General features: G+C 36.9%; 1 protein-coding gene across 3 annotated transcripts in view; it reads left to right on the top strand.

Annotated features, from left to right (window-relative positions):
* LOC136877546 (lipid scramblase CLPTM1L) overlaps positions 1 to 16,316 on the top strand; it is a 306,831-nt gene that overhangs the window by 247,744 nt on the left and 42,771 nt on the right. For all 3 annotated transcript variants that reach the window (XM_067151673.2, XM_067151672.2, XM_068228675.1), the window contains 2 exons: positions 9,939 to 10,147; positions 12,872 to 13,007. In XM_067151673.2, coding sequence (XP_067007774.2) covers positions 9,939 to 10,147; positions 12,872 to 13,007 — 345 coding nt within the window. The remainder of the gene's footprint in view (positions 1 to 9,938; positions 10,148 to 12,871; positions 13,008 to 16,316) is intronic.

The raw sequence follows: 16,316 nt of genomic DNA, 5'->3' as shown, positions 1-16,316 counted from the left end.
CAAGAGTTGGAAACCGAAACAGAAGATAGAGAGGGAGAGAGACAGAGGGAAACAAGAAGCTTCTCATTCACAAACGAAGATATTTTCAGAGAAATCCAACTGCTTCAGCAAGGAAAAGCAGCAGGGAGTGATCAAATTACTGGGGAGGTATTAAAAACAATGGGGTGGTACATAGTGCCTTATTTAAAATTTCTCTTTGACTATGTCATAAATAATAGTGTAATACCAAAGGAATGGAAGGAATCTATAATAATACCAATTTATAAAGGAAAGGGTGATAAAAGGAAACCAGAGAACTACAGACAAATCAGCCTGACCAGTATAGTTTGTAAAATTCTGGAGAGTTTAATATCGAAGTACATCAGAGGGATATGTGATGATAAAAATTGGTTCATGAGGAGCCAGTATGGATTTAGAAAGAAATTTTCTTGTGAGGCACAACTGGTGGGATTTCAGCAGGACATATCAGATCAGTTGGATTCAGGAGGTCAGTTAGATTGCATAGCCTTAGATCTTTCCAAAGCCTTTGATAGAGTGGAACATGGAATATTATTAAAGAAATTGGAGGGAATAGGATTGGACGTAAGGGTTACACGTTGGATAAAAGCATTTCTAAATTCAAGGGTTCAGAAAGTCAAAGTAGGAAATAATGTATCTCAGGAAGAGAAAGTTTGGAAGGGAATTGCACAGGGTAGTATAATCGGTCCGTTACTTTTCTTAATATACGCAAATGATTTAGGGAACAATATAACATCAAAAATAAGATTGTATGCAGATGACATAATTGTTTATAGAGAAATAAACAACATTGAGGATTGTTCAGAATTACAAAGGGACCTTGAAAGTATCCAACAATGGGTTGAAGAAAATAATATGAAGGTTAATGGAGGCAAATCAACCGTTACAACTTTTACAAACAGAAGCTTTAAAACTGAATTTGAATATACTTTGGATGAGGTAGTTATCCCAAAAGATGGCAAGTGCAAATACTTAGGTGTGAGATTTGAAAGTAATTTGCACTGGAAGGGTCATATTGATGACATTGTTGGGAAAGCATACAGATCATTACATGTCATAATGAGGCTACTTAAAGGATGCAACAAAGAATTAAAAGAAAAAAGTTACTTGAGTATGGTTCGTCCATTATTGGAATATGCAAACAGTGTTTGGGATCCTCACCAAGAATACCTAATAAAAGAAATAGATAGTGTGCAGAGGAAAGCAGCAAGATTTGTAACAGGGGATTTCAGGAGAAAGAGTAGTGTATCAGAAATGTTAAAGGAACTTGGGTGGGAAAGTTTAAGTAAGAGAAGGGAGAAAACTAGACTTACAGGATTATATAGAGCCTATACAGGAGAAGAAGCATGGGGAGATATCCGTGAGAGGCTTCAGTTGGAAAATAATTATATCGGCAGGACTGACCACAAATATAAAATTAGAAGGAATTTTAGCAGAAGCGATTGGGGTAAATTTTCATTCATTGGGAAGGGTGTGAAGGAGTGGAACAGTTTACCAGGGGTAGTGTTTGATCCTTTTCCAAAATCTGTACAGATATTCAAGAAGAGAATAAACAGCAACAGAGAAAATAAATGAAATGTTAGAGGGCATTCGACCAGTGCAGGTTATTGTATATAAAAAAATGTGTGTGAATAAATTAATTCCATCCCCTGGTCTAAGGAGTTTGGACAGCCAAAGTAGGGGACTGCCTGTAGGGGTGAAGTACAGTGGGGACTTCGAGGGCCCTGGGACCGCTACGGTAGCTGTGAAGGCCCTTCAGGAACTCTGAAAAGTGGTGGCAAAAGGGGCTCTGGTTAAGACGCAGCAGGTCGTTATGCTACTTAGGATCCAGAACGGGAAAAAAAAAAAAAGTAAATAAATAAATGCAATGTAAATATTAATGTTATACCAGTTGTATAGTATCATTCGAAGTAATTCCACATACTGTATATCAGTTGACTATATTTGTAAGTAGGACAGGATATATTATAAGTAGAATTTTGTAAACAATATAAATTTATTAAGGATGAGCTGTGTGTTTAATAGAAAACATTGTTAGCGTAAATTGTATAATATTGTATTATAGGAAAAATTTTCTTCTCCTGTTAATTTAATATTTAGTGCTTGACAATAATGTATTTTAGTGTACCATTTGCCACCGAGGTAGACACCTCATTTGCAAATAAAGAGATTTTGATTTTGATTTTGATGAATAGAAGTTGAAGAACAGTTTCAAATAGGATCACTATGGACCATCTCAAAATTTGAAGTGATGTTCAAATGTTGTAAATTGTGAGTTTGTAGATATTCTAGTTGAAGAAGCATATAGAAGTGGAATCTGTAAATGGAAGCAAGAAAAGTAGGGTTAATTGTATGAAAAGATATTTGAAAAATATTGAAGTAGAATCGTATGCACTTACTATTTGACGGTGAAAAAGATAGCTTGTAATATTATGAGTTAGAAGTATTTGCAACAGTAGACTTCTTGCTACGTGTGTTATAACTGAAGTTTTGTGCTGGAGGGGGATCTGTTTGCGTTGACGTAACTATTGGAGGGGGGCTGCTATTGGTGGGGGGGAAGGAAGAGAGTGTATTACTGCGCGTGTTGTAACGGTGTAAGGCTATTGGAGGGAGCGATGTTACGGTGGGTGTGGCTATGGGTTTATTGGTTGTATTTGAATTAGAGGTACTAGCGGCGGGGGGAAGGGAGGGGGGTATATTAGCTGTAGGGGAGGTGGGAACTCTAATTGATGTGAGGTTGAAGATTTTTAAGAATTTGTTGGTGAGGGAAGTTGATTCTTGTAATAAAATAAGAATCTGTTCATACAAAGGGCTTTTTTTATCAATAGTGTCATTTAGATTTTTATCTTTATTAAAATGTTGGTCGAGGAAAATAAATAAGTTTTCATATTCTGTCATGAGTTTGCTTTTATCGACTCTTTTTAGGATATGGAGGTCTTGTTCTATTGTGGTGAATTTATGCCCGGTGTCCCTCATATGGTTGGCCATTGCGGAGAATTTGTTGTGTCTTTGGGCATTGTAATGCTCGGCGTATCTGGTAGAGAGGCTGCGGCCAGTTTGGCCAACATAAGAAAAATTACATGTAGAGCATTTCAATCTGTATATTCCTGATCCAGAGTAACTATTGTCTGTGATGTTAATAGAGTTGTGATTGAAGAATAAATTACGATTAGTGTTTTTTGTTGTGTAGGCTATTTTTATTTCGTGCTTCATTAATGAATTGGTTATCGGGTAAATGCTATGGTTAGTGAACGTGAATTTAGCGTATTTTGGTTTGACGGGTTTTAATGGAGTTAAATTGGTAGCTAGTTTCAGTTTGGTTTTATTGATGATTTTATCAATCATACTCGTGTTAAATCCATTGAATTTAGCTATTTCCTTGATGAATAGTAATTCTTTCTTTAAATTAATAGAGGACATAGGGATCTTTAATGCTCTATATATTAAACTGTGATAAGTGGCTTTTTTATGTGAGTTGGGATGTAAAGAATCATTTTTTATGGTTGTTGGAGAAAAGGTGGGTTTTCTGTATATTTGGAAGTCAAATTTGTTCATTGCTCGTGTGATTTTGATATCTAAGAAGTTCAAAGAGTTATTGAACTCATCTTCTTTAGTGAATTTAATATTATTATCTAAGTTGTTGAGGAATGATAGTATGTTATTGCTGTTGTTGATTTGTTTATCAATGATAGCTATGGTATCATCAACATAGCGATGCCAAAGACAGAGTCCGTTGATGTTATTAATAATCTTACTATGTTCGAGATTATCTAAGTATATATCGGCTAGTATTCCAGATAACGGGTCTCCCATCGCTAGACCTTCTTGTTTGTAAATTTTCTTATTGAAGGTAAAATAGTTGTTGTCTAAAACAAAATTAAGTAATTTTAACCATTCATCAATTTCGATTTTACTCAATGTGCTATGTTTCAACAGATTGTTTTTTATGATGTTAATAGTATTGTTGATAGGGATATTAGTATACATGTTGGTGATGTCAAAAGAACATAAAACGTGGTTTGGTTGTAGACTGAACTTATTTAGGGAATTACAAAGTTCGATCGAGTTCTTTATGGGGTTGGAGTTGTGAAATTTGAAGTGTTTTTTTAGGAATTTGTGTAGGAATTGAGAGGTTTTATAGGTAGGACTATTGATACTATTAATTATAGGCCGAATGGGGACATCTTTTTTATGAATTTTGGGCAGTGATCTGACTGTAGGTAATTTTGGGTTCATTACAGTTAATTTCTGATAATCTTGATCATCTAAAATGAAGTTAGAATTTTTAAGAAGGTTCTTTAAGTTATGCTGTATTTTGTTTGTTGGATCTTTGTTAATTAAGGTATAGGTATTGTCTGAAAAAAAGGTTTCAGTTTTATTGATGTAATCTTGTTTGTTCATTATTACTATGGTGTTGCCCTTATCTGCTTTTGTAATTACTACGTTGTTGTTATGGATTTTGGATTTCAGGTTTAGAATTTGTTTCGAGACATTGTAGTTATTATTAGATGTTATCTCATTAATCAAAGTTGGGAGTTTCTTTTTTACTTCATATCGTACGTCATTCTGTTTATCAATTGGGATTTGTTTATCGATATTAGTTTCGGTTTCAGCGATGGTAGTGATGATGTCTTCTGCCTTTTTGTGATTAGGCCAATTATGTTTGATGCCTTTATCTAATAGATTTAATTCTTGGTTAGAGAAGGTTGCATTAGATAGGTTGATTGTAGTGGGAATGTTAGTCAAATGGGAAGGGGACACTTTGTTGTTTGTATTTTGGTCAAGAGTTTTACATTTGTTTTCTTGAAGACAAAGTAATTTATGGTTTAGGGTTTTCTGTTTCTTGTCTAATACGTAAGATAATTTGAGGTCAGTGTACCTTAAAAATGAGCTCCATTCAAGTGGGGGTAATTTCTGAGAGATGGTCAAATGAGTCCTATATAATTGTAAATTTAGTAGAGATTTCTTCTTGTATAATAGTTTAATTTCATTTTTCAACCATATGTTGTTTACTTTCTTTTGAGTGGCATTAGATTTTGAATAGGGATGACTTTTTCTTTGTAAAGATTTGAGAAATTTAGGTACCAACTCTAATTTCAAGCAATCTTTAAGAAACTTGATATCTCTAGAAATCTTGCCTAATTTAATTTTTAGGTTCAAATACTTGTTAGGTTTTACTATTGCCTGGTTGGCATGCTATGGTTAGTGAACGTGAATTTAGTGTATTTTGGTTTGACGGGTTTTAATGGAGTTAAATTGGTAGCTAGTTTCAGTTTGGTTTTATTGATGATTTTATCAATCATACTCGTGTTAAATCCATTGAATTTAGCTATTTTCCTCGACCAACATTTTAATAAAGATAAAAATCTAAATGACACTATTGATAAAAAAAGCCCTTTGTATGAACAGATTCTTATTTTATTACGAGAATCAACTTCCCTCACCAACAAATTCTTAAAAATCTTCAACCTCACATCAATTAGAGTTCCCACCTCCCCTACAGCTAATATACCCCCCTCCCTTCCCCCCTCCGCTAGTACCTCTAATTCAAATACAACCAATAAACCCATAGCCACACCCACCGTAACATCGCTCCCTCCAATAGCCTTACACCGTTACAACACGCGCAGTAATACACTCTCTTCCTTCCCCCCCACCAATAGCAGCCCCCCTCCAATAGTTACGTCAACGCAAACAGATCCCCCTCCAGCACAAAACTTCAGTTATAACACACGTAGCAAGAAGTCTACTGTTGCAAATACTTCTAACTCATATTATTACAAGCTATCTTTGTCACCGTCAAACAGTAAGTGCATACGATTCTACTTCAATATTTTTCAAATATCTTTTCACACAATTAACCCTACTTTTCTTGCTTCCATTTACAGATTCCACTTCTATATGCTTCTTCAACTAGAATATCTACAAACTCACAATTTACAACATTTGAACATCACTTCAAATTTTGAGATGGTCCATAGTGATCCTATTTGAAACTGTTCTTCAACTTCTATTCATCAACTTCATATCCTCAACAAAAAAGTGTTCTACAACTTCACCATATGCATCTGACTTTCGTCTTTTATCTTTAGATCATGATTAACTTCGGATCTCTCGTCTAACTTTGACTTTTATTCTCTCTTCTTTACTTTGATTATATAAGATTTTTCGCCATCATCTAATTATAACCGCCAGACTATCAACTTTACTTTTATGTAATCTTACTACTTGTTGTATAACAATCTGTTGTTTTATCCATTGTACTTATTTTAGCAGCCTTCTAATGTTAATTTTGTTAATACTTCCACTATTGTATCTCATCACATTGTATTTTCAAACCATCATTGTTATTTTTAATGTTATTTCACTTCAAATCTCTTCAAGTTTTTAAAATTCATTTCATTACTACATGTTATTTAGACGCTTATTTTTAATTTAAGGTTAAGACTATGGCTGGTGATGCCTTCAGGGAAGGCGAAACATGTACCACTATTAGCTAACAAATTTATGTAAACCATCCAAGACGATTTTGTATTGATTAGGTGGTCTAATAAATAACTTAATGTTATTATTTCAATCACATACCATTTAATCGAGCAACTCGTTTCTTTTCTCCCAGATCTTCCCAGCCCAAACTTTGCAACATTTTTGTAATGCTACTCTTTTGTCGGAAATCACCCAGAACAAATCAAGCTTTTTTTCTTTGGATTTTTTCAAGTTCTTGAATCAAGTAATCCTGGTGAGGCTCCCATACACTGGAACCATACTCTAGTTGGGGTCTTACCAGAGACTTATATGCCCTCTCCTTTACATCCTTAGTACAACCCCTAAATACCCTCATAACAATGTGCAGAGATCTGTACCCTTTATTAACAATCATATTTATGTCATTACCCCAATGAAGGTCTTTTCTTATATTAACACCTAGGTATTACAGTGATCCCCAAAAGGAACTTTCACCTCATCAACAAAGTAATTAAAACTGAGAGGACTTTGTGAAACTCACAGCCTGAATTTTAACCCCGTTTATCATCATACCATTGTCCACTGTCCTTCTCACAACACTATCGAGGTCACCCTGCAGCCGCTCACAATCTCGTAACTTATTTATTACTCTGTACAGAATAATATCATCTGCAAACAGCCTTATCTCTGATTCCACTTCTTTACACATATCATTGATATATATAAGAAAACATAAAGGTCCATTAATACTGCCTTGAGGAATTCCCCTCTTAATTATTACAGGGTCAGATAAAGCTTCGCCTACTCTAATTCTCTGAGTTCTATTTTCTAGAAATTCAGTCACTCTTTCTTCTAGTCCACTTGCACTCATTTTTGCCAGTAGTCTTCGATGATGTACCCTATCAAATGCCTTAGGTAGGTCAATCGCAATACAGTCCATTTGGCCTCCTGAATCCAGGATATCTGCTATATCTTGCTGAAATCCTACAGGCTGAGCTTCAGTCAAATAACCTTTCCTAAACCCAAACTGCCTTCTGTCAAACCAGTTATTAATTTCGCAAACATGTCATTAATCAGAAAGAATGCTTTCCCAAAGCTTACATGCAATGCACGTCAAACTGACTGGCCTGTAATTTTCAGCTTTATGTCTATCACCCTTTCCTTTATACACAGGGGCTACTATAGCAACTCTTCATTCATTTGGTATAGCTCCTTCAACCAAACAATAATCAAATAAGTATTTCAGATATGGTACTATATCCCAACCCATTGCCTTTGGTATATCCCCATAAATCTTATCAATTCCAGCCGCTTTTCTAGTTTTCAACTTTTGTATCTTACTGTAAATGTCATTGTTATCATAGGTAAATTTTAATACTTCTTTAGTCTTACTCACATCCCCTATCTGAACATTATCCTTGTAACCAACAATCTTTACATACTGCTGACTGAATACTTCTGCCTTTTGAAGATCCTCGCATACACACTCCCCTTGTTCATTAATGATTCCTGGAGTGTCCTTCTTTGAACCTGTTTCTGCCTTAAAGTACCTATACATACTCTTTCATTTTTCACAAAAATTTGTATGACCACCAATTATGCTTGCCATCATGTTATCCTTAGCTGACTTCTTTGCTAGATTCAAATTCCTAGTAAGTTTCTTCAATTTCTCCTTACTTCCGTAACCATTTCTAACTCTATTTCTTTCCAGCCTGCACCTCCTTCTTAGTCTCTTTACTTCTCTGTTATAATATAGTGGATCCTTACCATTCCTTACCACCTTTAAAGGAACAAACCTGTTTTCACATTCCTCAACAATCCCAGAGTCTGTTTACATTTTTATTTACCATTTTCCTGCGATCATAGTTACTTTTTAAAAACTCCCTCATGCCTGTTTTATCAGCCATATGGTACTGCCTAATAGTCCTAATTTAAAACCTTCCTTTCTTTCACATTTATTTTTAACTACGACAAAAACAGCTTCGTGATCACTAATACCATCTATTACTTCGGTTTCTCTTTAGAGCTCATCTGGTTTTATCAGCACCACATCCAAAGTATTCTTCCCTCTGGTTGGTTCCCTCACTTTCTGAATCAGGTGCCCTTCCCATATTAACTTATTTGCCATTTGTTTTTCATGATTCCCGTCGTTCGCATTACCTTCCCAATTGACATTTGGTTAATTAAGATCACCTGCTACTATCACATTCCTTTCCATATCATTTCCAACATTGCTTATTATCTTATCAAATAATTCTGAATCAGCGTCAGTGCTACCCTTTCCCGGCCTGTACACTCCAAAGACATTAAGTTGCCTATTATCTTTAGAGAAGAGCCTTGCACCCAGAATTTCATGTTTTTCATCCTTAACTTTTTCGTAGCTTACAAATTCTTCTTTCACCAGAATGAATACTCCCCCTCCTACCATGCCTATCCTATCTCTATGATACACACTCCAGTTCCATTAGTATATATCTATTAAATTACCTAATTCTATTCCTTTCTTTACAATGCTTCTACAGTTGAGCACTAACATTTTTATGTCATCCTTATTTGATTTCCAGTTCCCTGTTCGCTTAACACCGCTCCCTAGGCCACCCCATTTCCCTGAATGTACCTGCCTATAACCCTTCTAAACACATATCATTGATATATATAAGAAAACATAAAGGTCCATTAATACTGCCTTGAGGAATTCCCTTCTTAATTATTACAGGATTAGATAAAGCTTCGCCTACTCTAATTCTCTGAGTTCTATTTTCTAAAATATAGCCACCTATTCAGTCACTCTTTTTTCTAGTCCAATTGACCTCTGTCGACTTATACTGAGCATGCCATGTAGGTGCCAAGCTGTGATAAATGCTTGTGGAGGACATATACCATACTGAAGCTCTCCAACTGTGATAAAAATCCACCCTAGAGGACTGTTATCACTTTGTTTTCACCCCTATTTGGACATTTCTGTTGGTGTTCTGAAAATGAACGCGAATCCATTGATGTTCTTTTGTATACTCCAACGATAAAAAATAAAGGTTTAGTTGGTAATATATCTGGGGGTGAGGTATTGTTTTGTGGAGGATGGCATATGTTCAAAAACATGTTCCTTTAATTTTTTTGAACCGTGTATTAGATACTGGCCATGAAAGCCTGTATTATTCTTCAATAATGTGGTTTATGACCTATATGTATCTCAATAACTAATACTCTGAATAAATATGAAAGTTAGAAGCTAGAAGTATTTATAGATATATTGTAGAAATGCTCATATACACTTAACATAGATAATTGGAGGCACTAATGGTTATTAACATTCATCATTCTTGTCACCAATTCTTATTAGGAGCTGGTAATTAGTTGCTGATACTTCAAAGGCATATAATTTGGAGTTTGCGATCCCAAATCAGTTGTAAATGTTTGCTTAACTTCATATTTTTTTGTTTTGTTTTATTTTACAGATTTGGAAGTTCCAGAAAGTTATTAATGTGGACATTGTTTTTCAAGGACAGTATATTCCTAAATTAAAATTCACTTCGAAAGGGACTTCGTTAGCTGAACAGAGGACTCAGGAATTTGATGCAGAGAGTATGCGATACCTTTCCTATCTACTCTATCCCATCTGCTTAATTGGAGCTATATATTCATTGCTATATGAACCTCATAAAAGGTATGCCTTTTAAAATAAATATCTTAAGTTCATTAAGTAAATGTATGTAGTCAGTGCTGATAACTCCATTATTCCACGTTTCTTAAAGTACAATCACTATATCAGTGTATTATTGTGTGGCATTATCCTAATATTTATAATACACTAGCTTCTGTACCCATTGTTGATGGGTTAGTTTTGTATATTTGTAGCTGTGCTATCATCTAGTGGAGATAAGTGACAGCAGTAGAGACAGAGCACACCCCAACTAACAACAGTCAGTCACTGTTATTCTATTTTGTTTTCGTTTTGGAGACTCTGGAATTCGACTCGTTGGCTGAATGGTCAGCGTACTGGCCTTCGGTTCAGAGGGTCCCGGGTTCGATACCTGGCCGGGTTGGGGATTTTAACCTTCGTTGGTTAATTCCAATGGCCCGGGGGCTGGGTGTTTGTGCTGTCTCCAACATCTCTGCAACTCACACGCCACACATAACACTATCCTCCACCAAAATAATTACGCAGTTACCTACACATGGCAGATGCCGCCCACCCTTATCGGAGGGTCTGCCTTACAAGGGCTGCACTTGGCTAGAAATAGCCACACAAAATTATTATTAGAGCCTCTGGAATGCATGCTTTAGCACAAAAAAAAACCATACAGTATAACCTCGATTTTGTGTGATGTCGATTTAGTGTAAACCTGCATTTAGCGCAAGAAATTTCTAGTCCCGAAAATTATTCCATAAGAGCAAAGGAATTTTATATGTGATTTATCGTAATTCACATTAGGGCAAAACCTGCATTAGCGTAAGGAATTATCTCAAGTATTTATTTCTATTCATTATGGTCATGGGACATTAAGAACCTATCAAAAAGATGTCATAAGCTTGCTAAGGATGGTTCAAGGTAGAAGAGGAATTTTGAACGCGGGCACTTAGGGCTTAAGTGAGATGTCAGATTCAGATACACATTTGATCGTGGCTGTTGTAGTACAGTAGAAAACCCCTTTTTAGTGACAGTATTATTATGACTTTCGAAAACTCCTATAATTATCTGTGCAATATCCTTCCATTAAAATGAGGACTCTCTTTACTGATTCATGTATTGTTATGGGCAAATTCAGGCGTGTTAGTTTTTCCGTTATCAATATTCATACACTCTGACTCTACTCCAGGGTTTATATGGAACGCAATCTATCATCTTCCATATCGATTCCTCGCTACATGCACGAGCGAGTACTCCCCCTCCCCAATTGTTGTGTAAACAAACATCGCAAGAACATATTTTCCCAATAAGTGCACTGACAGCAGTTGTTAACTCCTTAGCATTAAAGGCTGAAGTAAAAGATTGCTTAATTTTTATACTATGTACTGAAATAAAATACGAATGTGATACTTCTCCTCCTCAAGATCCAGTGGTGTGCATAACTAATTTCAGAGGTTAGGTTATACATGTTGGCTGATGGAACCATTTATGTATGTGGTTCTAAAACTAAAAATACTTCTGAAAGGAAATTTGCCATCTGGTGTTACCGTTTGAACCTAAGAATCTGGCTGAATGCACAGTGAGCTGATTGAAGACCGAGTGAAGTGTGTTTGGCAACGTCACCTGGAATCTTGCAGGTCTGGCACTACTGCTAGCACACTGTCGAGTGCGTTTACATCGCCCGTTGAGGGCCAAGTCAATGAATATTGAATTTTCACGACCGTATTGTAATCGAAACAGACTTTCAACCTATTAGGTCGTGTAGTGCCAGACCTGTAGCCTAGATCCTTTCCAACAGAACAAAAATGGCCTAGGCCACCATAGCTCAATTGGTAGAGCAACCGACGCGAAATCGGGAGGTTGTGGGTTCGGATCCCACTGGTGTTTGGTTGGCCATTTTTGTTCTGTACTTAACATCTCTTCAACACGTACTAAATGTACGTAACACGACCTAATAGGTTGAAAGTCTGTTTCAATTACAATACGGTCGTGAAAATTCAATATTCATGAATAAGAACACATAATGGGGATAAGTACAATGATAAAGCAGTGTGAGAAGAGGAAGAGACAGGGAAGAGAGGCGAAGACAAATGTGTAAACATGAAAGGATGAGGATAATCTCCACATCTTCTCACACTGCCTCCTGTCAAAAAACTCTGTTCTTACAGTGATTATTTTGGTTTCTTAAACCGTCTAGAGACATTATCACAACTGTATGATAATCCATTTAAGCCAAATGGTGTGAGCTTCTCTGTTCTTCAAAGGTAGGAGTTGTTGAATACCATGTACTGTATAGGGTGGCATTTGGTCTTGCCAAGGAATCTCAAGTAATCTTACCTCAGGATAGAAGACTAACCGAAAACATTTAATTACTAGTAGATGTGTGAATATTTTCTACAGACTTGAGCCAGTTGATTTGAAGCTTAACACCATTGATTATACTGGTTCCCAGACATGGAGAGGGCATGTAGAATGAACACTACTTTTACGATCCTCTTTACCAATTTGGCATCAGATGTCCATGCTTGCACATGTATTTTAGATGACCTTTTGATACATCACAGTTCCCTGTAGTATTATTAGTAGTTGATTTGGGAATCATGACATGATGAGGACACTGTTTGTCTTGTGTTGTAGAAGCTGGGATGTGAAATAGAATTGTGCAAATATAAATCACAACTTTGCAAGTTGTTCTTTAGAATTATTGTGGTTGGTAATCATAGTGTTATGTCAGTAAATAATTCTGTTTTGTGTTTTCAGTTGGTATTCGTGGACTATTCATAGCCTGGTGAATGGTGTGTATGCCTTTGGATTTTTGTTTATGCTGCCACAGTTATTTGTTAACTACAGACTCAAGTCTGTGGCTCATCTTCCATGGAGAGCTTTTATGTACAAGGTAAATGATATATGAGCTATAAGTATGCTATGCTTGTGTATATACAGTGGATATAAGAGGGAGAGAGAGAGAGAGAGAGAGAGAGAGAGAGAGAGAGCAGGGGAACTTATGTTGTTGTTTGAGTCATCAGTCCATAGACTGGTTTGGTACAGTTCTCCATGCCACCCTATCCTGTGCTAACCTTTGGATTTCTACATAACTACTACATCGTATATCTTGTTTAATCTGCTTGTCATATTCGTACCTTGGTCTACCCTACTGTTCTTACCACCTACACCTCCCTCAAAAACCAACTGTACAAGACCTGGGTGTACCGGGCGAGTTGGCTGTGCACGTAGAGGCGCGCGACTGTGAGCTTGCATCCGGGAGATAGTAGGTTCGAATCCCACTATCGGCAGCCCTGAAGATGGTTTTCCGTGGTTTCCCATTTTCACACAAGGCTGTACCTTAATTAAGGCCACGGTTGCTTCCTTCCAACTCCTAGGCCTTTCCTATCCCATCGTCGCCATAAGACCTATCTGTGTCGGTGCGACGTAAAGCCCCTAGCAAAAAAAGAAAAAAAGAAAAAAAAGACCTGGGTGTCTTAAGATGTGCCCCATCATTGTATCTCTTCTTCTGGTCATAGCCAAATTGATCTCCTCTCACTAATTCGATTCAGTATCTCTTTTTTATTTGTGATCCTATCTACCCATCTCACCTTCAGCATTCTTCTGTAACACCACATTTCAAAAACTTGTATTCTCTTTCTTTCTGGGCTAGTTATCGTCCATGTTTCACTTCCATACAATGCCACGTTCCAGACAAAAGTCTTAAAAAAAAATCTTTCTAATTCTTATATATCACCGGGCGAGTTGGTCGTGCGGTCAGGGGCATGCGGCTGTGAGCTTGCATCCGGGAGATAGTGGGTTCGAATCCCACTGTGGGGCCGATGACCTTCGATGTTAGGCCCCTTAAAACAACAAGCATCATCAGCAGCAAGCATCATCGAATCCCACTGTCGGCAGCCCTGAAGATGGTTTTCCATGGTTTCCCATTTTCACACCTGGCAAATGCTGGGGCTGTAACTTAATTAAGGTCATGACCGCTTCCTTCCAACTCCTAGGCCTTTCCAATCCCATCATCGCCACAAGACCTATCTGTGTCGGTGCGACGTAAAGCAACTACCAGAAAGAAAAAAAAATCTTTTATCAATGTTCAAGGCAAACAAATTTCTTTTCTTAAGAAAGGTCTTCCTTGCTTGTGCTAGTCTGCATTTTATGTCCTCCTTACTTCTGCCATCATTAGTTATTTTACTGCCCAAGTAACAGTAGTCATCTACTTCCTTTAAGACTTCATTTCCTAATCTAATATTTCCTGCATGACCTGACTTTGTTCGACCGGACTCCATTATCTTTGTTTTGGACTTATTTATTTTCATCTTGTATTCCTTCCCCAAGACTCTGTCCATACCATTCAGCAATTTCTCCATATCTTTTACAGAGTCAGATAAATGAACAATATCATTGGCAATTCTCAGGGTTTTGATTTCCTCTCCTTGAACTTCGATTCCCTTTCCAAATTCGTTTTTTATTTCCTTTATTGCCTGTTCCCTGTAAATATTAAAAAGGAGAGGGGACAAACTGCATCCTTGCCTCACTCCTTTCTGCATTACTGCCTCTTTTTCAAAGCCCTCGATTCTTATCACTGTATACTGATTTTTGTATAGATTGTAGATAATTCTCCTTTCTCGGTATCTGATTCCAATCACCTTCAGAATCTCAAACAGCTTGGTCCAATCAACATTATCGAATGCTGTTTCTAGATTTACGAACGCCATGTACGTAGTCTTGTCCTTCTTAATTTGGTCTTCTAAGATCAGACGTAAAGTCAGGATTGCTTCACGTGTTCCCACATTTCTTCAGAAGCCAAATTGATCTTCTCTCAACTCAGTTTCAACTTGTCTTTCCATTCTGCTGTAAATAATACATATAAAAATTTTGCAGGCGTGAGATACTAAACTAATGGTGCGGTAGTTTTCACACTTGTAGACACCGACCTTCTTGGGAATAAGTATAACAACATTCTGCTGAAGATCAGCTGGCACTTCTCCTGTATCATACATCTTACACACTAAACAGAATAACCTCTCCATGCTGGTTTCTTCTAAGGCAGGCAGTAATTCTGTGGGTATGTCATCAATTCCCGGTACCTTGTTCCTATTTAGATCTCTCAAAGCTCTGTTGAATTCTGATCGCAGAATTGAGTCTCCCATGTCATCAGCTTCAATAGCCTCTCATTGTTCCAGAACACTATCATCTACTTCTTTACCTTGATACAGCTGTTGGATATGTTCCTGCCATTTTTCTGACTTGTCTTCTTTCCCTAGAAGTGGTATTCCATCTGAGCTTTTAATATTCATACACGTACTATTTCTTTCTCCAAAGGTTTCCTTGATTTTCCTGTATGCAGCATCTACCTTTCCTAGGGCCATACATCCTTAAACATTCATGCACTTCTACTTCAGCCATTCTTCCTTAGCTGTCCTGCACCTATCTACTTCATTCTTTATTTGCTTGTATTCTTTTCTGCCCTCCTAATTTTTTTCATTCTTGTACCTTTGTCGTTCATCAATCAGGTCTAGTATCTCTTGAGTTATCCATTGTTTCTTAGATGATCTTTCCTTTCTTCCTAACTTTTCTTCAGCAGCCTTACTGATCTCATTCTTCATGATTGGTGATGGGGGTGATGGAGGCACTTTTGTGTATGTGGGGCTATGCCCTTTCTCCATTCACCATCCATAAATTGTACCTACAATTAGTGGAAAATAAATGATGATGATAATGATGATGATGATGATGATGATGATGATAATAATAATAATAACAATAATAAAAATAATATATTTTTTTACGAGGGATTGTGGAAAATCTTCAAAAGACACTTGTTAAGGGTCCGCACTCCACAAGTGTGTGGGATTCTTACCCACTAAAAACCACACACCCTTTTCCCATGATGTGTGTCATCACCCCGGAATCGCTCTCGCATTACTTCAGGGTGATATCGTGCTTTGTCTTTCAGACGTCTTCTTTCTTCATTTCTCCTTTATGAACGTTCGTATGCTTCCAAATCCTTCTTCTTCTGACGAAGGACGTTCTCCACGTACACTGCCATGAGATCCCAGGATTCCTGGTTTCGCAGCATCACCAAAATAATATTATCTGTTGTCAATTCTCCTAGTTCAGTTTCCACACATCTTCTCTGAATCGTCCAATGGCCGCATACAAAAAAGGTGTGAAATACGTCGTCAATGTCATCACAGTATATGCATGC

This window comes from Anabrus simplex, chromosome 7 (genome assembly GCF_040414725.1).
Source record: "Anabrus simplex isolate iqAnaSimp1 chromosome 7, ASM4041472v1, whole genome shotgun sequence".
Taxonomy (NCBI): Eukaryota; Metazoa; Arthropoda; class Insecta; order Orthoptera; family Tettigoniidae; genus Anabrus; species Anabrus simplex.
Note: the sequence above shows the minus strand (reverse complement) of the source record. Positions and strands in the feature narration are given on the sequence as shown.